The 22426-nt window shown below is 43.5% G+C and overlaps 1 protein-coding gene across 1 annotated transcript; it reads left to right on the forward strand.

Annotated features, from left to right (window-relative positions):
- The first annotated feature begins 2470 nt into the window (after positions 1-2470).
- LOC103918371 (myosin heavy chain, skeletal muscle, adult-like) lies at positions 2471-21391 on the forward strand. Its single transcript, XM_009325678.1, is given in 39 exon segments — positions 2471-2690; positions 2780-2923; positions 3017-3173; positions 3548-3575; positions 3674-3788; positions 3882-3974; positions 4845-4908; positions 5074-5172; positions 5275-5378; positions 5456-5594; positions 6800-6918; positions 7014-7163; positions 7871-8041; positions 8809-9118; positions 9208-9290; positions 9815-9902; positions 9997-10114; positions 10293-10416; positions 10498-10634; positions 10736-10991; positions 11956-12198; positions 12420-12596; positions 12682-12827; positions 12915-13005; positions 13094-13483; positions 13636-13762; positions 13919-14037; positions 14540-14736; positions 15157-15340; positions 15427-15592; positions 15765-15889; positions 16094-16275; positions 16277-16400; positions 19073-19276; positions 19646-19771; positions 19867-20037; positions 20124-20228; positions 20372-20467; positions 21099-21391. Coding segments are annotated over 39 exon segments (5832 nt in total). The 5' UTR covers positions 2471-2486; the 3' UTR covers positions 21255-21391.
- The last annotated feature ends 1035 nt before the right edge of the window (positions 21392-22426 follow it).

Consider the following 22426-nt stretch of genomic DNA (forward strand, 5'->3'; position numbering starts at 1 on the left):
GAGACTCCAACTCAGTAGTTCAGATAGACCTTGGCTTCCTATTGCTGTGACCAAATCTTTGTCTCTTGGCCAGTAATCTTGCCACATCTGTGACCCTCAGGCACCAGCACTATCACACTGAAGGACCCAGATTACTCCTCTACTTTCGGAATTTTACCAACACAACCGCCAAATGCTTTTAGTAATACTTATTTCCCTCTTAGTGGCCTGCATAATGTATTGCTCTTAGGCATTTCTTATAAGCTTCACACCACCACATGGGGAAGATAAATGTTGTCATCCCCATTGTACAGCTGGGATATCTGCAGCGCAGACATACCAAGCAATCCACCCTGGGTCATACAGTGAGTCGTTGGGAAAGCCAGCAATAGAATCCATAAGTCCCGCATCCAAGTTCTCTAAGTGCCTTGACTAGTCCAGATTCCCTCCTTAACACCCTTGTCAAATTATTTATAGGAGATGTATTCATATAGTCAGTAAGACATCAAAATTTTCTAATTATATCTAGTCATGTCAAATGACAATTATGCCCTTAGTTCAGTTTGCCAGACAATGCTTTACCAAAGAAGGTTTGCCAAAAATTTTTTGACCGAAGAAAGAGTAGGCATCTGTAGCATCTGCAGACTAGATCGTATAAAATGTCCCTGCGACAAGTCTGCCCTGTCTCCAGGGAAAGCTTCAAGGTAAGTGTATGGGGTCCGCAGGCTTGCAGGAAGGGGATGTGCCTGAACATTCCTGCTGCCTCCAGTGCTCACTTCCAGGAGGGGACTCAATTCCTCAGCTCAGGTTTTAAATCTGCTTTGAAGGCACCTGCACATTTTCACTCTGGATTTCTGTGCAGCAGCAAGTAGGGAGTTACCATTTTTGTTTTACAGTACTGACCAGCTGCCAGCCTGCAAGCCACCCATCTGGTGTCACAACAGGTAAGAACCTGATTTATTAATTCTTAGAGGGCAGAGAAGATCCTATTGGGTGGGATTTCTGTACGGCTGAGTGAACGGTCACTGTTTCACCCTATATTTTCAAACCCAGTGTGGTCACAGTAGAAGGTGGTGGGGTGCCCAAGGCTGGTAAGGTTTTCAAGTGAATCACAGAATTATAGAACAGCACAGGTTGGAATGGACATCGAAAGATCATCTGGTCCAATCTTTAAGTGCCTGTGTTTGAAGTCTCTGACCACTGATGGCAGACCAGAAAATCCCCATGGGGACATTCTTCACTTCTGCTTAACTGACCTAACAGGGAGCGAGGCGTGCTGGCTTCCCATCTTTGCTGTCACAGCAGTAGGACTGGATAAGCACAGTAGGAAAAAGTGCAAAATTCAACATTTTGTCTCAGAGCGTGTGAATTAATATATTACTTTGTCCAAAATTTACCATGAAATCACTAAAGAAGAGTAGAAAGAGCTGTAATATGAGCAACCAAGCTCCACTCGTCATCTCTGTAAAACGCAACATTGTCATTTGTTCCCCTTACTGCTCTGCCTGTTCTCTACCTCACAAAAAGTGGAAGCTGCAGCCCTCCTCCTCTGTAAGCCACCACCTGTTCCTGCAGGGACAAATAAAGAATTATCATGTTACTCTCTCATTTTGGTACAAATATAACACAATATTGAAGTTGTGTAAATATTAAGTACCTATCTCTATACAGGATAGAAATAAATAAATGTTTTCCTAAGCTGCCCACTGTTTTTTTTCTGGGGAAAAAAAAAAATTAAAAAAGTAATTTTTCAGAGAAATAAATCCTGGGTTTAAAATTCATTATTTTTAAAATTCCCAAATTGAGTTTTGAATCTTTATGTTTAACTTTGTTTTCCCCTAAAATTATATTAATTTTAAAAAAGTAAAAGAAAATAATAGAAATTGAGCTATGTTAGTGTGTTCTGGAACAGCATTACTCTTCTTTTGACAGGCATTGTAGCCACTTATGTCTGGATTCAAGAACTGACTAAAATTAGCAAATAATTGTGTCATTAATACAATGATACAAATGTTTTAGAGACTGAAACTGAGCCATTAAGATGTTCAAGTTGTCTGTATGCCACTCAAAACAGCGGTGTACGAGCCTCCCGAGCTTTCTGAGTTAGTATCACTTGGGAAGAAACTGCATTATAATAATTTCAAGTGAATTTTAAAAGACTGCCTAAGTAGCTGAAAGGAATTTTGAGGTTCTTAACTCCACAGTACAGTGCCTGAATACTTAACTACTAAGGGAATATGGGATATTTCAAATGTGATTTCACTACAGTGGACCCTAAGCCAAATGATCTCCCAAAACATAATTTTCATATTTTCCATAAATGTTGAATCACACCAATGCAGAAATATACAATTACTTCCAAAAAAGCTATGAATAGTATTAATACAGTATCTTTCTTTTTCCATCTTTTCTTCTACTAACAAGTGCTTACTTTTTGACACATTTGAGCAACATATCTGCTCTTCCACAGTGTTCTCCGCTGACAAGCCCCTCCATAAAGTGCAGCCATGTCGTCAGACTCTGAGATGGCCATCTTTGGGGAGGCAGCTCCTTACCTCCGAAAGTCAGAAAAGGAGAGAATCGAGGCCCAGAACAAACCTTTTGATGCCAAGACATCCGTCTTTGTGGTACATGCAAAGGAATCCTTTGTGAAAGGGACAATCCAGAGCAGAGAAACAGGGAAGGTTACTGTCAAGACTGAAGGTGGAGAGGTGAGTAAGAAACAAAGCTGAAGGTCACCATTTGATTCCCACTCTCAGCTCTTAGCTGACATACATGCATCCCCTTCTTCATCTGATAGACTCTGACTGTGAAGGATGATCAGATCTTCTCCATGAACCCTCCCAAGTACGATAAAATTGAGGACATGGCCATGATGACCCACCTCCACGAACCCGCTGTGCTGTACAACCTCAAAGAGCGTTATGCAGCCTGGATGATCTACGTAAGTACCAGCAGCAGTCTTCCTTTGGGTAGCTAGGAGGAACTGCTCTGCCAGGCTAAGTGGAAGCCAACGTGCTGTCTCCCTTCCTCGCAGACCTACTCGGGTCTCTTCTGCGTCACTGTCAACCCCTACAAGTGGCTGCCGGTGTACAACCCGGAGGTGGTGTTGGCCTACCGAGGCAAGAAGCGCCAGGAGGCCCCTCCACACATCTTCTCCATCTCTGACAATGCCTATCAGTTCATGCTCACTGGTGAGTGGCTTGGTTTTCTTTAAAATTATTTGGGTATGAATACTCGCAGAAGAGAAAAAAAGTCTTTTCACTGCAAAATATTTCAGTTTAATGGTCTTGGTAGGGTAGATGTCCTCTCACCATTGAAAACATTTTCTTTACATACTATTGTACATTTTACTATGTTCCCACCATTGTTTCTGCTATTTTAAATAAAAGACACCCCTGCACTCAAGTGAGGTGCTGTGGAGGTTTGTTGGTTTGTTTGTTTGTTTGTTTGTTTTTTTAAGTCAAGCTGACTGCATGGAGTTGAAAACATTAAACTTACCTGACTACATTTCATTCTTTGTGTTGTTCATTGAGTTTTAAGTACTGTATTTCTGCTTCTTTCACAGATCGTGAGAACCAGTCGATCCTGATCACGTACGTACACCCCCTGCCCGGGTCCCTGTGGGGCTGCTCGGTGCCAGGGGCCCTCCTGCCTGACCACACGCTCTCTGCCTCTCTCCTTGGTTTGACAGCGGAGAATCCGGTGCAGGGAAGACTGTGAACACAAAGCGTGTCATCCAGTACTTTGCAACAATTGCAGCGAGTGGGGAGAAGAAGAAGGAGGAGCAGCAGTCAGGCAAAATGCAGGTAAATTAATAGATAGTTGCTGGTACCAATGCTTTTCCCTGTTCCTGGCATGACTTTTGGAAAGGATAACCAGCAATCATTATCATCCTGCAGGGAACGCTTGAGGATCAAATCATCAGCGCCAACCCACTGCTGGAGGCCTTTGGAAATGCCAAGACCGTGAGGAACGACAACTCCTCACGCTTTGTAAGTTGCTTAACCAAATGATTCCAGAAAAATAGTAAACAGGAGTGTATGACAGTCATTCGTTTTTGTTGTTCAGCCATCATGTTTTCAAGAGTATGACTGAATTTTCTTGTCATGACTTTACCACTTATCCTAAAGGTAAATCTCCAGATTTCAAAAACAGTGATACTATGAAAAATATTAATCCTGCTTTGTATTGAGATGCAAATTAAAATAACAGATCGCATGTTCTTTCTCTGATAATGTATTGCAGTGTTAAACAATAGTTTTGTTTATTTTTACTTATATTTCTGTTTGTTTGCTAAAAGACACACAGACAGAATGCTAGTAAGAAAGGGAGGAAGGTTAGGAAAGATGGGAAAGAGAGAGAAAGGGAGAGATAGAGAAAGAAAAAGAAGAATGAAAGAAGGAGAGATAAAGAAAGAGAAAGAAACAGAGGGGGTGGAGAGAGAGTTTCTACTCGAATAATATGCCTGCTTTATGTCGAATTTAATTAATCAGAAGTGAAATGGCTTATTTAATAGCAAGACAGATTTAAGCATCTGAACTAGTTAAATGGCTATTTCCATATCATTAAGATGACAGCTCTCTGTATACAGGATATAGCTAGAAGAGTTTGGCTAATAAAATCCACCCATTTCTTCCCATTTGTACATTCAGCATACACAAAATATACAGCTGTACCACTGTTGATTATTTTCATGGTCAAAAATGTAGAAGACAACTTCATGTCAATGGTGGAAATATAGCTGATTCTTAAGGAAATGTCTTTAAGTAAAAATCTTGTGCCCAGTGGAATAAATGGCAACACTCTTCATTTCAGATATATTTTTATGATGGAAATCTTAAGACACTTTTATTCCTTTAAAGGGCAAATTCATCAGAATTCACTTTGGTGCCACAGGAAAACTAGCTTCTGCTGATATTGAAACATGTAAGACACTTTCCTGAACTGTTCACAATACATCCATTCACCCATCTATCCATACAACACTTTTTCACCCAACTACCTATCCTGCCTTCCCTGTTTTTCTTTCTATCTTCTCCCTACTTTCTTTTTTGCTGTTTCTTCTTGTTTCTAACTAAATTTTCCCTCCAGATCTGCTGGAAAAGTCCAGAGTCACTTTCCAGCTCAAGGCAGAAAGAAGCTACCACATATTTTATCAGATCATGTCCAACAAGAAGCCAGAGCTAATAGGTAGGAAGAAGGACTAACTTGGAGGAAGATTGCTGAACATCAGCTCACACTATGACTTGCTTGACTAAACTAAGCCTGCATGTCCCCTCTTCTTACTTTCAGACATGCTCCTCATTACCACCAACCCATATGACTATCACTTTGTGAGTCAAGGTGAGATCACGGTTCCCAGCATTAATGACCAGGAGGAGCTGATGGCTACAGATGTAAGTAACAATTTACAAAGTTGTACCTATTGTCATCTCTTCCAGACAAAGCTTTTATTTTGTTGTTCCTATTGCAGAGTGCCATTGACATCCTGGGCTTCACCGCTGATGAAAAAACAGCCATTTACAAGCTGACAGGGGCTGTCATGCACTATGGGAACTTGAAGTTCAAGCAGAAACAACGAGAGGAGCAGGCAGAGCCCGATGGCACAGAAGGTATTAGCAAAGTCTGTGGTTGACCTGTTAGAAATAGAAGTAGCAATAATAATTCAGTATTTGGAAGATGGAGAAAGAGTGGAAATGTGTAAAAAAGTGTTTAGGTGGAGCTAGTATATAGGTATGAAATTGCCATCCAAAAGATACCCTTTTCTCAATTACTACCTAATCTGTATTTGAAGTGTAGTTTGCATATGTGTGCATAATTGTCTCCTGGGCTACCAGAGTTCTGGATAGCACAGCCTGCTAAGTGTGCTCATATAAAAGACCCACTGAGAAGAGAAAGATTTTTCAGAAAATATGTTTCTTGTTGCTTTTTTAAAGAAAATGGAGGCATTAAATTAAGTGTTAGAACTTCTGCTTCATAAATCACATGTTATTTAGGAATTTTGCCCAGGTAAAAGGGAACTTTCCTTCAATTTCTTTCTTCTCCTTTGGAGATTCAAACCCATAACTGTCACTACAAGGTAGTATTATTTGAACATCAGTCTAAAAGTGAGGCATAGGTACACTATGCTAGGGAAGAACTGACTTAGATTTCTACTTCTCAGCTGACTACTTCATCACCTAAGTGCTATATAATGCATACGTGGTTTAAAATGACTAATCCCTGTCTACTTCTTCCAAAGAACACTCTCAGATGGCCAGCTTCAGGACTGAATTTTTAGGTTTTGATCCTGAATGAATGAATGTCTGCCTTTCTGCTATGACTATAACAATAAGTCTCCAGAAAGGGGCACTTCTTAATTGTTACCTCTAATTTTGGAATGCATTCCCCTTTAGGATTATAGCTGCTGCCAAAGAATACAGGTAGCCCAAGTACCTACGTGTATGTTTTGGATTACTCTCAGATGGCCAACCTGCTAATACTTTGGTGTTTTCTTGCCTGGATTACAGATACCAGTTAGCTCTGGACTGAAGTGATGAACTTCAGCTTTCAGGGTGAATTTTTAATAAATACATTGTTTCTAGATGCTTCTGTGAAGATTTTTTAAGACACAAATAGCATTTAGGTGTACTGCTCTGAAAAGCTTTCAAAACAAATGATTTTTGTTTTACTGACTGTCGTGCTTCCTCTGAGATCCATTAAGTAGAATTTTATCACAAGGACATTTAATTGCAGTTGCTTTGGAAAGGGTTCATCACTCAAAATGCTGCATGTCTTGTTAGTCTTAATTTTTCTGTCTCCTTGTCCTTCTACTTAGTCGCTGACAAGGCCGCCTACCTGATGGGTCTGAACTCAGCTGACCTGCTCAAGGCCCTCTGCTACCCCCGAGTCAAGGTTGGGAATGAATATGTGACCAAGGGCCAAACCGTGCAACAGGTGACAACCAGCTGTGACTGGGAATCTCTGGCTTTTATCACTTACTATATGGTCCAGATATTGTTTTTCTTCTGCTCCATTCTTCTTTGTTTTAGGTGAACAATTCAGTGGGTGCTCTGGCAAAGGCTGTCTATGAGAAGATGTTCCTGTGGATGGTTGTTCGCATCAACCAACAGCTGGATACCAAGCAGCCCAGACAGTACTTCATTGGTGTCCTGGACATTGCTGGCTTCGAGATCTTTGATGTAAGGATTCCAGGTTTGAGGACTGCTCTTGCAGGGGGAGATTACTATATCAGAGGACTTCCAAGTAATATTCTTCTGAAGGTTTAACATGCTAGTCATTTGCAATTTTCTGGAAAAAATCCTTCATTTTCTTTTGTAGCAGAGAGCAAAATCCTCAGAAGTTTCATCAGTACAAGAACAGAGTTATGTTCTTTGTATAGAAGTAGCAAATAGAATTTTTTAACGTTGTAATATTTTAACAGTTTGAGCTTAATGTTAATGATTTAAAAAATCCAACATAATTAGAATATTTTTATGTAAGAGCTTCTAGAGCAGAACTAGGATTTGGAGACCCATTGACAAACATATAACAGGTTAAAGATGTGTAAATTGTTTAAAGGACCAAGGAATTAATAGATAAGTGTTTAATCAGAGATATCAAGTGTTTAAAAATTGGAGACCAGGGCATACAATCATCTTTTTTGCTGAACAAAAAAATGCCAAAGTACTTTATGAATTTTAGGAGATTCACTAGCAATATCTGCTCTGGAAAAGTTTCCATTTTCATTATGTAGGTATTTCTTTGGGGAGCTGTATATAGGTCCTGCTATGGTGCAGTCCTGATAATACAGTTGTGTTTTAACTGGGGAGATTTATAAAGGGTTGAGAATGATCAAGAACTGTGCATGTTGACAATGGGTGGTTGTTGTTTTTTTTCCACTGGGAAGTTCAACAGCCTGGAGCAGCTGTGCATCAACTTCACCAATGAGAAACTGCAACAGTTCTTCAACCACCACATGTTTGTGCTGGAGCAGGAGGAGTACAAGAAGGAAGGAATTGAATGGACATTCATTGACTTTGGGATGGACCTGGCTGCCTGCATTGAGCTGATTGAGAAGGTAAATTTTTGATTCAAAATATCTTGTATTTTCAGGAACTCATTATTTTAAATTGAAAATGGTTAAATGCTATTAAAAAAAAAGGTCTCTTCCATGGTTAGTTTCATGCATTCAGTTTTAGTTGCTGAAATATCTCTTGATCTGTACTATTGTTTATTACGCATTAGAGATATTACAAAGTCCACAGATAACGATGGAAGTCATTCCTCACACGCCTTCTCTGTGTGAAAGGTTGATTGATTAAAGGATATTTTTTTCAAAACCACAGAACAACTCCCAAAGTAAAACAAAAATATTTTCTTAAAGTTCTGGAATAAAGTTACCTGGACAATACATTTTTTTCTAGGTGTTCATAGTAAAGTAAGTACAGGCCAATATAGTCAATGCCTGACTTCTGAGTGCAAGAAACTAAAAGAGATTTCTTGTAGTTCCGTATAATTTAGGGAGTTGATTAAAAGTACAAAAACTGAAGCAAATATACAATGGACACATTTGTGAAAGACATTGTTAAATATAATCTTTCTCCTCCTGATATTTTAACATGTTTAAAAAAAAAAAAAAAACAACAAACATTCCTGAATCACTGTGACAAAGTGTGACTCAAGAAGGTGAATCTTTTAAACTCATTTTTAGAAAGAAATCTTCTTCATGGCAAGGGTATTGGTTAGTTTCTCAGCTTCCTCTCTTTTATTATATTCACTTTAAGACCAAGTTTTGATCGTATTATTCTACAGGCATTCTCTCTTCTTTATTGTACTATCTTTCAGCCCATGGGCATCTTCTCCATCCTGGAAGAGGAGTGCATGTTCCCCAAGGCAACTGACACCTCTTTCAAGAACAAGCTCTATGACCAGCATCTGGGCAAGTCCAGCAACTTCCAGAAGCCCAAGCCTGCCAAAGGCAAGGCTGAGGCCCACTTCTCCCTGGTGCACTATGCTGGCACAGTGGATTACAACATCTCTGGCTGGCTTGAGAAGAACAAGGACCCCCTAAACGAAACTGTCATTGGATTGTACCAGAAATCATCTGTGAAGACACTGGCTTTACTTTTTGCCTCCTATGGTGGAGCAGAAACAGGTTAGTTTTCTAAAATTCTTTTTTTCCAACATTTATGATATGTAACGATGCAACAAAAAAGATAATGTTAAAAAACTTTGTTTTTGAAGAGGCTAGTGGTGGTGGTGCTGGTGGAAAGAAGGGTGGCAAGAAGAAGGGTTCTTCCTTCCAGACTGTCTCGGCTCTTTTCCGGGTAAAGTATGAATTTCATTATCTGTAAAGTGACATGAACATAGTTTCAAATCTGAGCTATCTAAACTCCTGTTCTTCTCATGACCTTGGTTTTATGATGAAACTATAGTAAGTATGAAGTGAGCAGAAGTTATTCACTGCCTTTTCCTACTAATTATCTGTTCACATTTGGGATTTGTTTCAAGCAGTCTTCAGCTAACCCCCTGAATTTCTTTTCAAAGTGCACTTACATTCTTTGTGAAAAACGTTTTTCAGAATCTGAGATGTAATACAAATACTAATCATACACAAGCTTGTGTTAAAATTTTTATACACTAGTGTTTTATTTCCAACAGACTGAGGTGCAGAATTTTAAACTTTCTTTTAATGACAATACTTAGGTATGTAGAAGGTTTGATTAAATCTATATTTTGAATTTGAAAGCTTATTCCACCTAAGATTCATTATATTAGTTCTTTGGCATCTAGATACAGAGTATACAGGACTAAATTTTTTTAATCTAAGCTGCTACACATGATCCCACAGGAGAATTTAAACAAGCTGATGACCAATCTACGGAGCACTCACCCCCATTTTGTCCGTTGCATCATCCCAAATGAAACAAAAACACCTGGTAAGACGCTCAAGCAGAAAGAGAACTTGCTCTGATACATCCATCCCCCTCTGCACTGGAAACTCTGGTGTTCATTTGTGCTCTGCGTTGCTAGGTGCCATGGAGCATGAACTGGTACTTCACCAGCTGCGGTGTAACGGCGTGCTAGAAGGCATCAGAATTTGCAGGAAAGGTTTCCCCAGCAGAGTTCTCTATGCTGACTTCAAACAGAGGTAAGAAAGAGCACTGCACTTCTCAGCATCTTTAAAAGCAATGTTGGTTCATTCATACCGGTTCATTCAGGCTGGGCTCTGTTGTCAAAAATAGCTGTATATGAGCTGGTGGTGGTCAGTAGCTAGCGTGTGTTGGTTGCGAAAAAACAGCCTTATCTTCCCCTTTCTCTTTTCACAGATACAAGGTGCTTAATGCCAGTGCTATCCCAGAGGGACAGTTCATTGATAGCAAGAAGGCTTCTGAGAAGCTTCTTGGGTCAATCGACGTGGACCACACCCAGTACAAATTTGGCCACACCAAGGTACAAAGCCTCCTTGACTCACTGTGTGCCTGTGCTTTGCTCTACCTGACAGTGATGTGTGGCAACGTTCCCTTTCTCAAGGTGTTCTTCAAAGCTGGGCTGCTGGGGCTCCTGGAGGAGATGAGGGATGAGAAGCTGGCACAGCTCATCACCCGCACACAGGCCAGGTGCAGGGGCTTCCTGATGAGAGTGGAGTACCAGAGAATGGTGGAGAGGAGGTAGACATTCCTCATCTTCAGTGAAAGTCACGGTACTAGGGGGAAAGTGATGGCACTCGTCATACTGAAAATATTCAATGTACGTTTTAATTATGCTTCAGGGAGTCCATCTTCTGCATCCAGTACAACGTTCGTGCATTCATGAACGTCAAGCACTGGCCCTGGATGAAGCTGTTCTTCAAGATCAAGCCCTTGCTGAAGAGCGCGGAATCTGAGAAGGAGATGGCCAACATGAAGGAAGAGTTTGAGAAAACCAAGGAAGAGCTTGCAAAGTCTGAGGCAAAGAGGAAGGAGCTGGAGGAGAAAATGGTTTCTTTGCTGCAGGAGAAAAATGATCTGCAGCTCCAAGTGCAGGCTGTGAGTAACATTATTTTAATTTTTAATAGGGGAAATGAGTAAATAAAATCTAACTCTTTTTTCATACTACAGAGCTCTCAAATTGCACACTAAACTGCCTTACAAAATATTTTAAGCTGAATACCATGTAACTAAAGGTAAAATTCAGGCCACATTCTTTCCCCACTCGGTCTCACTATTACAAAGTGGAGTTTAAGCTAAAGAATGACTTCTTAGACTTAATGCCTACATGTACATGTCTCTATGTGAGTTTATAACATAAAGCCTCATTATAGTCACTGCAGTGTATTTAGTGGAGTAGGGACAGTGATTCAATTGACCAACTCCTCTACCTTAATTCAGTTGTTGAAATTAAGAGCCTAGTGCCATTTCTTATTGCATATCTCACCTGAGCTCCTGTAGCTACTGCTCCCAGAAGGTGCAGATGCCCATTACATCCTACGACACAAGTACCAGCTTTGTATGTTTGACTCCAATGCCATTTGGCCTCTCGGAAACTTATGCAACATTTAGGCAATACCCTTGAGTTGAAGTGTCCATTTCAGGGAAAGATGAATCTTGTTCTAGTGTCCACTGACTGTATTGGCTGGGTATGAATCTACTAATGGGATTTTCAAATATTTTCTCAGTGGTGGAATTACTTATATTTCTCAGTACTTCCACATAAATTTGAATACGGTACATTATGAAATATAATCACTTTCTAAAGGAGAAAAGGGAAACATCAATTAAATCCAAGTAACCCACTGACATACCTGAAATAAACAAGGTGAATGGAGCTAGACACAGTATGTGATGATGAAAAAGGTCAGAAAAAAAATAAAACTGATTAAAAACTTATTCTAAATTTGTAATTTGTAATGGAACTGTGCAGTAACCTTTTCCCAACAAGTAATCCCAAAGGTCTTACTGATGTACATCTGTCCTTCAGCGTTAAATAACCTTTCCTGTATTTTCCCACCAGGAAGCTGATGCTTTAGCTGATGCTGAGGAAAGGTGTGACCAGCTCATCAAAACCAAAATCCAACTGGAAGCCAAAGTAAAGGAGGTGACCGAAAGGGCTGAGGATGAGGAAGAAATTAATGCTGAGCTGACAGCCAAGAAGAGAAAACTGGAGGATGAATGTTCAGAGCTGAAGAAAGATATTGATGACCTTGAATTAACACTGGCCAAGGTTGAGAAGGAAAAACATGCCACCGAAAACAAGGTACACACATGGGGAGTCACATAAAGGGCCAATACATCACTGACCCTCAGAGGCAGAGCCTGCTACCATGGGACATGTTGGCTTTGGAAAATTTTGAGCTGGGCCTGTTTTAAGCATCCAAAGGATACATGAAACACCTGGCAAAACACTGAAAAGTAAAAAAGTCACTGCACCAGCAGACATGTTTTCTACCGAATTTTGACACTTGTTCATATTTGTAGGTGAAAAACCTCACAGAGGAGATGGCAGCCCTGGATGAGACCATCGCCAAGCTGACAAAAGAGAAGAAAGCCCTCCAAGAGGCCCATCAGCAGACACTGGATGACCTGCAGGCAGAAGAGGACAAAGTCAATACTCTGACCAAAGCTAAGACCAAGCTGGAGCAGCAAGTGGATGATGTAAGCACACAGGCACACGACAAGAACAGGACAGGTATGGAGTTAAGCCTGGCTGGCAGAGCACCGATGGTCTTGTTCTTTTTAGCTGGAAGGGTCCCTGGAGCAAGAGAAGAAACTGCGCATGGACCTTGAGAGAGCTAAGAGGAAACTCGAAGGAGACCTGAAGCTGGCAAATGACAGCATAATGGATTTGGAAAATGATAAGCAGCAGCTGGATGAGAAACTGAAGAAGTAAGCGTGGCTGTGGGGCACCTGAGTGCTGGGCTGGGGCACTTGTCTTTTTTCCTTGAGCTCTAACACGGTTTGCTTTGCCCAAAGGAAAGACTTTGAAATCAGCCAGATCCAGAGCAAAATCGAGGATGAGCAAGCCCTGGGCATGCAGTTACAGAAGAAGATCAAGGAGCTGCAGGCAAGTCTCTGTCCCTTCTCTTCTGCCCTTCAGAAATACAGCAGGTAGGAGGAGGGCCCGGGTGTGAAGGGTCCGTAATGTTCCCCAGGCCCGCATTGAGGAACTGGAGGAGGAAATTGAGGCAGAGAGAACCTCTCGGGCAAAAGCAGAGAAGCATCGGGCTGACCTCTCCAGGGAGCTAGAGGAGATCAGCGAGCGCCTGGAGGAAGCAGGAGGGGCTACCGCAGCTCAGATTGAGATGAACAAGAAGCGTGAGGCAGAATTTCAGAAGATGCGTCGCGACCTCGAAGAGGCCACGCTGCAGCACGAAGCCACGGCTGCCGCCCTGCGGAAGAAGCACGCGGACAGCACAGCTGAGCTTGGGGAGCAGATCGACAACCTGCAACGAGTGAAGCAGAAGCTGGAGAAGGAGAAGAGTGAGCTGAAGATGGAGATTGACGACTTGGCCAGTAACATGGAGTCTGTCTCCAAAGCCAAGGTATGGAATTGCAGTAGAACATGCTCACAGGGCCAAGGTATGGCACGTAGGCTACATCTACCAGTCACGTTCTCATAAAAAGAATCCCTGCTGTGAGGATAAGGCAGAGTCCAGGTGTTCATCTCCTTTCCTTCCTTGTGTTTGCTATCTAGGCAAATCTGGAGAAGATGTGCCGCACTCTGGAAGACCAGCTGAGTGAGATTAAAACTAAGGAGGAGCAGAATCAGCGCATGATCAATGACCTCAATACTCAAAGAGCTCGTCTGCAGACAGAGTCAGGTGGGACATCCTCATTCCTGAGGTGCAACGGGAGGATTTGCATGCCATGAGGGTTCCACAGAGTGCAAAATGATCTCAGAGCTACTAATCACAGGGGTTTACCAGAACAAATATAATTAATAGTCCAGCTACTTCTCTTCATTTCACTCTTCCCAGGTGAATATTCACGCCAGGTGGAGGAAAAGGATGCTCTGATTTCTCAGCTGTCTAGGGGCAAGCAAGGATTTACTCAACAAATTGAGGAACTCAAGAGACATTTAGAGGAAGAAACAAAGGTGAGGATGTTTAGTATAAAATAATTTTTTCTGGGGATAAAATCGTTCTCTCAACATGTGACATCACCCCTAAATGAATCTGGAAACTCTTGCCTACAGTATTTCCTATTTTAAAACCAAAAGCGGTTCAATGTTATTTACGCAAACACATGTAGTACTGGAGGGAACACCAGTAATGCACATACCCCAACTCATAAGCCAGAGAGGGAAGGAAGTGTACTGATTTTGATGCTGGAGGAAGCCACCCACAAGGCTTTTGTGAGATTCTGACGATACTCTCCAAGACAGGATTCAGACACATGCGTCGTAACATTTGCAGAAACAGCAGATTACTGTCGCCAGAGCACCTGTCACTAACACATCCTGATCCTCCAGCACACACTGATGAAGGCTTTGTCAGCTCCCAGCTTTGCATTTGCCTAATTGGAGTTTCATTCTAATTTCACTGCCAAGAGGCATCTCAAGACAAGTATTCAGGTTACCGTTCTCAATGTCCCCACAGGCCAAGAATGCCCTGGCCCACGCCTTGCAGTCTGCTCGCCACGACTGTGACTTGCTCCGGGAACAATATGAGGAGGAGCAGGAAGCCAAGGGGGAGCTGCAGCGCGCCCTGTCCAAGGCCAACAGCGAAGTGGCCCAGTGGAGAACCAAATACGAGACGGACGCTATTCAGCGCACGGAGGAGCTGGAGGAGGCCAAGTACGTGAAGAATGTGGGATGTCGAAAGGCTGGAGAAGACTGAGACTGGTCAAGGGAAATTGGAAATTGCAGTCTCTGAGGGTGGGTTAGGACAGGGGTGGGACAAAGGCAAGGATATACTGTCTTTGTGGTAGAGGGGAGAGAGGGAGAGAGAAGAAAAGTGTGCTGTGGCAAAAGCGTAGATTGGAAGGACAAACGTGGCCTTCGGAGGTAGAAAGCCTACGACAGGCCAAATACGCAGTAGGTGCTAGGACACAGAAGTGCTAGGCCCTTTAGGCTGCATGCAGTCTTGGATCAGGAAAAACGCTGTGAAAAGCGCTAGGCTGAAAGCCCCCAAAGTGGCCAACTGCCCTCTCGTGAACAGTACAAAATTGTCTCCCCTCTAAGCTCTAACCTGGAGCTGTGCTTATCTCCTCCCAGGAAGAAGCTGGCACAGCGCCTGCAGGATGCAGAGGAACACGTTGAAGCTGTGAATGCCAAATGTGCCTCCCTGGAAAAGACAAAGCAGAGGCTGCAGAATGAAGTGGAGGACCTGATGATTGACGTGGAGCGATCAAATGCTGCCTGCGCAGCTCTGGATAAGAAGCAGAAGAACTTTGACAAGGTCTTTTGGGCTCCAGGCCTGGGGTTCCCGAGCAGAGCATTCCCTCCTGATTGCCACATCCATATTCACACCCGCTTTCTCTTCAGATCCTGGCCGAATGGAAGCAGAAGTATGAGGAAACGCAGGCTGAGCTGGAAGCCTCCCAGAAGGAGTCTCGCTCCCTCAGCACGGAGCTGTTTAAGATGAAGAATGCCTATGAGGAGTCCTTGGACCACCTGGAAACGCTGAAGCGTGAGAACAAGAACCTGCAGCGTAAGTCCCTGGCCCTCTGCTCCTGGCAGGGCTTTCTCACTATCCACCACTACCCACCGCTCCACATGGGTCTGTGCCTGCAGGTCTGCAAAGGTGCCTGCCACCTTGGTGTGGCAGGGCCCTTCCCATTCGGCTCTGTGCCTGACCATGCCATTGACCTTTGTTCCCACAGAGGAGATTTCCGACCTCACGGAGCAGATTGCCGAGGGAGGAAAGGCGATTCACGAGCTGGAGAAAGTCAAGAAGCAGATTGAGCAGGAGAAATCTGAAATCCAGGCTGCTCTGGAGGAAGCTGAGGTACGTGCCCATAACAACTGGTATCCGCACTAAAAATATGAGCAATGGGGAAATATGGCTACAAACTGCTTGGTCCCCCTCTGTTCTGTCTTGGGAGCGCAGCCAGCTGAGATTTCCTGAAATACTCTGTAATTACCTAGAAAGCAAGTAGGTAAAAAAAGATAGCTTTATTGATGTTACAGATGTTTGTGTCCACTTGTCCAGGCCTCCCTGGAACATGAAGAGGGGAAGATCCTGCGCCTCCAGCTTGAGCTCAACCAGGTGAAGTCTGAGATTGACAGGAAGATAGCAGAGAAAGATGAGGAGATCGACCAGATGAAGAGAAACCACCTCAGAATTGTGGAGTCCATGCAGAGCACCCTGGACGCTGAGATCAGGAGCAGGAATAGCCCTGCGGCTGAAGAAGAAGATGGAGGGAGACCTGAACGAAATGGAGATCCAGCTGAGCCATGCCAACCGCCTGGCTGCGGAGGCACAAAAGAGCCTGAGAAACACACAGGCAGTGCTCAAGGTATGTTAAGCTAAGGTTGGGCATGTAGGTGTCTAGCTTGTCTAATATCAACAAAACATTGAATCATAGAATGGTTTGGGTTGAAAGGGACCTTCAAAGATCATCTAGTCCAGCTGTTCTGCCGTGGGCAAAGGACATCTTTTAGTCAACCAGACTGCTCAAAACCCCATCCAAACTGACCTTGAACACTTCTTCCAATGAGGCATCCACAATAAACTGTCACTGGATACCAGGGAGAAGAGATCAGCACCTCCCTCTTCACTTTCCCTCCTCAGGAAGCTGTTGAGGGCAATGAGGTCGCCCCTCAGTATCCTTCTTTCCAAACCAGAGAAACCTTCTGCCTTCATCTACTCCTCAGAGGACATACCTTCCAGCCTTTTCACCAGCTTTATTGCCCTCCTCTAGATGCATTCAAGTACCTTAATATCCTTTTTAAGTTGTGGGGCCAAGAACTGCACACAATACTCAAAGTGAGGCCACACAAAAGCTTAATGCAACAGGAATTCAGCTCCAACTGTGCCTTAGCTTTCCTGATCCTACCCCTGCATATTTAGGCAGCATCCCTATATTCTTCCCATGTCTTTGGTTCCACTACCCATGCAGTTCCTTCTTACACTTTAGTTTGACCAGGAGATCCTTGCTCAGCCATGTTGTTCTCCTGCCTTCCTTGCCTGATTGCTTACACATGGGAATTGAGAGCTCTTGCACTCTAAGAAAAATGTTCTTAAAGTGCTGCTAACTCTTTTCTGTTCCTTTTTCCTGAGGGCAGTTTCCCAAGGGGTCCCACCCAGTAATTCCTTAAACAACTGAAAGTCTGCTCTCCTAAAATTCAGGGTCTTGACCTGACTCTTCATCTGGCTCATATCCCTCAAGATTGTGAATACTACCAGGGCATGATCACTGCAGCCCAGGCTACCACCAACCTTGACATCTCTAATTAGTTCACATCTGTGTTGGTAAGCAACAGGTCCAGTAACACTTCTCCTCTGGTTGGGCTGTCTATCCCCCGGATGAAGACATTATCCTTGATTCACTCCAGGAGTCTCCTGGACTGCTTACAGCTTGCTGTGCTGCTTTCCCAGCAGATATCAGGGTGGTTGAAGTCCCCCAGCAGGATCAGAGCCTGCAAGCGTGATGTTTCCCATAATTGAAGTAATAACACTTCATCAACAGGCTCCCCTTGGTCAGGTGGCCTCTAATAAACACCAGCCATGAGGTTTCCTTTGTTGGCTTGGCTTCTAATTTTTACTCATAAGCTCTCAACCTGGCTCATCACTGTTTTTCAAAGACAGCTCTGTGCAATCAATCCATTTTTTACACAGAGGGCAACCTGCCCGCCTGTCCTTCCTTGCCTGTCCCTTCTGAACAGTTTATAGCCACTGATTGCAGCACTCCACTTGTGTGATTCATCCCACCAAGTTTCAGTGACAGCGATTAGATCGCAGCTTTCTAGCTGCACAGTGGCTTCCAACGCCTCCTGTTTGTTACCTATGCTACATGCATTGGTATAGAGACACTTCATCTGGGCTATCGACCATATCACCTTTTTAGAGGAACAAGAACAAACCCTAATTCCTTTGGAGCATTTCACAGATGTTTCCCTGTTGCTTCCTGATACATCAGCAGCCCCTGGCTCTTCTCTGTTACTCAAAACTCCATTTGCTTCCCCTGCTAAGTCTAGTTTAAAGCTCTGGCCAGCTTGTTGGTGAAGACCCTCTTGCCCCACGTGATCAGGTGAATTCCATCAGTTCCTAACAGACTGAGCTTCTCAAAAGGAGATCCATGATCATAGAAGCCAAAACCTTGAATATGGCACCAGCTAGACAGCCAGGCATTCACCTGTTCAATATTTCTTCTCCTTCCTGAACACCTTCCTCTGACTGGGAGGATAGAGAAAAAGACCACCTGTGCTTCAGATCCTTTTAACATTGCTCCAAGGGACATATAGTCTCTTGAAGGTTATAAGTTGCCCTGTTGCAATATCATTAAAGGCCACATGGAATAATAGGAGCAGATGATAATATGAAGGGTTCCACCAGGCTTGGCAGCCTCTCAGTGACGTCACAAATGTGAGCTCCTTGTAGGCAGCAAACTTCTTGAGAGAATTTGTCTGGATGGTAAATGGGCGTTTTGGTGCCTCTCAGTGAATCTCCGATTACTAATACCTTATGTGCTTTTCCAGTGGCACTGGTTCTAATGCGAGTGGGTGGTTGGATCAACTTTACATAGCTGACTTTTCCTGGATCCTGTCAGTTACTCATGTGCTCTTCATTTTTCAACCCCAGAGCATCGTGTCTGTTATGTAGGGGCACTTCAGAGGATGGGGGAAGGTTCTTTCTTCTGCCATAAGCAGGGATAAAGGTTCAGTTTCCTTCATCTTGTAAGATACTTGTGCCAGTCCGCTGGAGTTTGAATTCAGGCTTACCTTCCCCTTGCACAGCCTTAAATTGAGGCAGGGCTGTCACTCAGCCTCGGGCAGTACACAACACCATGTATTGATCTCCTGCTCACATTCTTAGATACTGTGCATATACTGACATAATAACTCTGCATATAAGTATATATTATATCTATAAATATATATATTATATTGACATAATTATTATTATTATTAAATTGCCACTGTGCAACAGTGCTGTGCCACCTTCTAATTTCTCTTTCTTCTGCTAAAGGATACCCAGATACACTTGGACGATGCTCTCAGGACACAGGAGGACCTGAAGGAGCAGGTGGCCATGGTGGAGCGCAGAGCAAACCTGTTGCAGGCTGAAATTGAGGAGCTACGGGCAGCCCTGGAGCAAACGGAGCGGTCGAGGAAAGTGGCTGAGCAGGAGCTGATGGATGCAAGTGAGAGAGTTCAGCTCCTCCACACTCAGGTAATTTCTAGGGTTGAATAGATGTAATATCTACAGTTCTTAGGTAACTGAAATGAGTATTAAGTCTATTTTCTTTTTTTAACAGCTATATGTAATAAAAAGCTTAACCTGAACCAGAATTATTGCCCTTGTACAAAGAATTAGTTTATAGCTAAATCACTAGGATTTCATTAAGAGGAATCAGAAGTGCTTCCTAAAATTTTAAGAACTCTCTGCTATCTATCTGTGTATGACCTGACAACATGCATCATTTCAAGGAGGATGCTAGTATTAGATGTAAAAATGATAACTTTAAATTTAAACAGTAAATTTCTAAAATAAGTCTTCTGTTTTGGAACTAATCGGACAAAATTTTTTGTTGTTCAACAGAACACCAGCTTGATCAACACCAAGAAGAAGCTGGAAACAGACATTGCCCAAATCCAGGGTGAAATGGAGGATACGATCCAGGAAGCCCGCAATGCTGAAGAGAAGGCCAAGAAGGCCATCACGGATGTGAGTCGGGGGCTCCTTTCACTGCTGATGGTGGATGTATTCTCGCCCAAACTGTCTCCAGCCCCAAAATGGCTTTGTCCCTTTGCTCTCGTCAGGCAGCCATGATGGCAGAAGAGCTGAAGAAGGAGCAGGACACCAGCGCCCACCTGGAGAGGATGAAGAAGAACCTGGACCAGACGGTGAAGGACCTGCAACACCGTCTGGATGAGGCTGAGCAGCTGGCACTGAAGGGAGGCAAGAAGCAAATCCAGAAGCTGGAGGCCAGAGTGCGTAGGGCTGGTATTTGTGCATGAGTGAGCATGTCATGTAAGCAGCCGGCAGGGAAGCTCCAAAGATGGGCTTCTCATTGCAGGTGCGGGAGCTGGAGGGGGAGGTTGATGCTGAGCAGAAGCGCAGCGCTGAAGCCGTGAAGGGTGTGCGCAAGTACGAGAGGAGGGTGAAGGAGCTGACCTACCAGGTAAGGCAGGAGGCCTCCTTGGGCTGACACAGTTTTCTCACAGCAAGTCAGATTTTGCACACACGATCCCCATGGGGAATTGTTAACCTCACATGATGCAGAACCAATCATTCATTCTCTTTCCTGCTTACCGACCACTCTAGTCTGAGGAAGACCGGAAGAATATTCTCAGGCTGCAGGATCTGGTGGACAAGCTGCAAATGAAGGTGAAATCCTACAAGAGACAAGCTGAGGAGGCTGTAAGTATTGCTTGGAGAATGGGCAAGAGATACCTTCCATCGGGGCAGCACGCTCATTGAGATGAGTAGGAATACCAGGGAGTACCAGGGAAGGAGCATGAAAGAAACTCCCAAGAGACAACGGTCTTGGCCACGCCGTTTTACTATCGTGTCATGAGGCCTTGCTGAGTTCTGGGCCCCCTGCAGTCAGGGATGAAGTGAGGGAAGTTCTGCAGCCTGTTTTATACAGGAGGTCAGACTAAACAAACCCAGGGGCCACATCCACTGACTGAGAAGTTCACGAATCTCTGCTAGTAATCAACAGCAGAAGGCTTCAGGGTCTTTCTCAACCTAGTAAGTCACACTGGTAGTTGGGCAGCAAGCAGTGGGAGAATAAGTACACAAATGACAAATCCAAGTGACAAAATAGCTCCTCAAGAGTGGCACAGTACTGGTGAAGCTTGTCAGAGTGGGGTCCTGAGTAAGGGAGGATGAGGAGGTCTGTGTGAGGCTTCTGTGTAAGCAGTGGTGGGTGGGGGATGGAAGTTTGTGCCTTCCCCCAGGGAGGAGCCGCAGTCCCGCAAGGCCGAGGCGCAGGAGGAAAGAACCCCTGCCCTGGGCTCCTCACCACCGACTCCCTCTCCCCGCACAGGAGGAGCTGTCCAATGTCAACCTCTCCAAGTTCCGCAAGATCCAGCACGAGCTGGAGGAAGCCGAGGAGCGGGCTGACATTGCAGAGTCACAGGTCAACAAGCTCCGAGTGAAAAGCCGGGAGTTCCATGGCAAGAAGATAGAAGAGGAAGAGTGAGGATGTCATGAGGCAGCAAAGTGACCTGAGGGCTGCACAAAATGTGAACCTCTTGGTTGCTTTCTTCTGCAATGAGTCTTTGTAACCATGTCAATGTCTATAGAATAAAGACCATAAATTCCTTTGCATACACACCAGAAGCAGTGCTTTGCTTTTGGTTGTTACAATTCAATTCTGCAGTTACATGAGTTTGGGACATTTTCAAATGAAACTACTGTTTCACTTTAACCCTTGGATAGCAGTAGAGCTTTAATTATCCCATCTCCGGTATTTCTCCACTATTACATTACTGCGTAGGGAATAATACTAATTTAATTCCCATACTGGCAAGAAGAGAGGATCAGGACAAAGGCAGGATGAGTATCTTGTCTGTCCTGGCACAGCAAAAACGTTTCTGCCTTGGGGAGTCCTCTTTCTAAATGGGTGCGATACACAGAGGGTCTCTTTTCTGGTCCCATTCTCACTTTGGCAAGTTGGATTTAGAGGCAAGTTGCACCATTAAAAAAAAATCTGTAGCCCCAAAGGCATCTGGTTGGCTCTGAGTCCTCATGGAGGAACTTATGCAAGGATTGAGGTGTTGCCTTCTTTAAACAAGGCAGGTGAAGGCCACGAACTCTAGAGAGTGGCGTCTTATTGAGCAAAATTAAAGATCAGGCAGAGCTTTTTTTGTGGAAGATGTTATTAAAAATCAGTCCTAAAGCAAAACAAATAATGTATTTGCATAAGAAGATATTGCAGTTCCTTACTTTCTCTGTTAGACAGAATAGCCATTATTAAGAGAGAATGTTCCGGTTGTAAATGAAACAGAGATTGATGAACAGATTGGTACAAGTAAGTAAACAAGATTACTCACTGTGGGATAAACCTCAACCAATGTAACATGTAGAGCCACCAGAACAAGCTAGGAACTGCTGCAGTACTCTATAGTGTTTTCTGGTATCAAAATATTAATATTAAACCATAATAATTTTTTGTGCCAAGGAATAATGTGGAGTTATGTATAAATAACTAAAGCTATAACTATAAAGGGGGAGTAAAGCTAAAGGAACTCATTTTGATCATGTAAGATAAGACTTCAAGTGGGAATAATTCTAGGAACATTAAAGCTTTAAAGAAATCACAAAATCTAGCACTTTATGGAGGAGAAAAACGTAGATGAGAATGCAAACTGT

Source organism: Pygoscelis adeliae, unplaced genomic scaffold (assembly GCF_000699105.1).
Source record: "Pygoscelis adeliae isolate BGI_AS28 unplaced genomic scaffold, ASM69910v1 Scaffold81, whole genome shotgun sequence".
In the NCBI taxonomy this organism is placed as follows: domain Eukaryota; kingdom Metazoa; phylum Chordata; class Aves; order Sphenisciformes; family Spheniscidae; genus Pygoscelis; species Pygoscelis adeliae.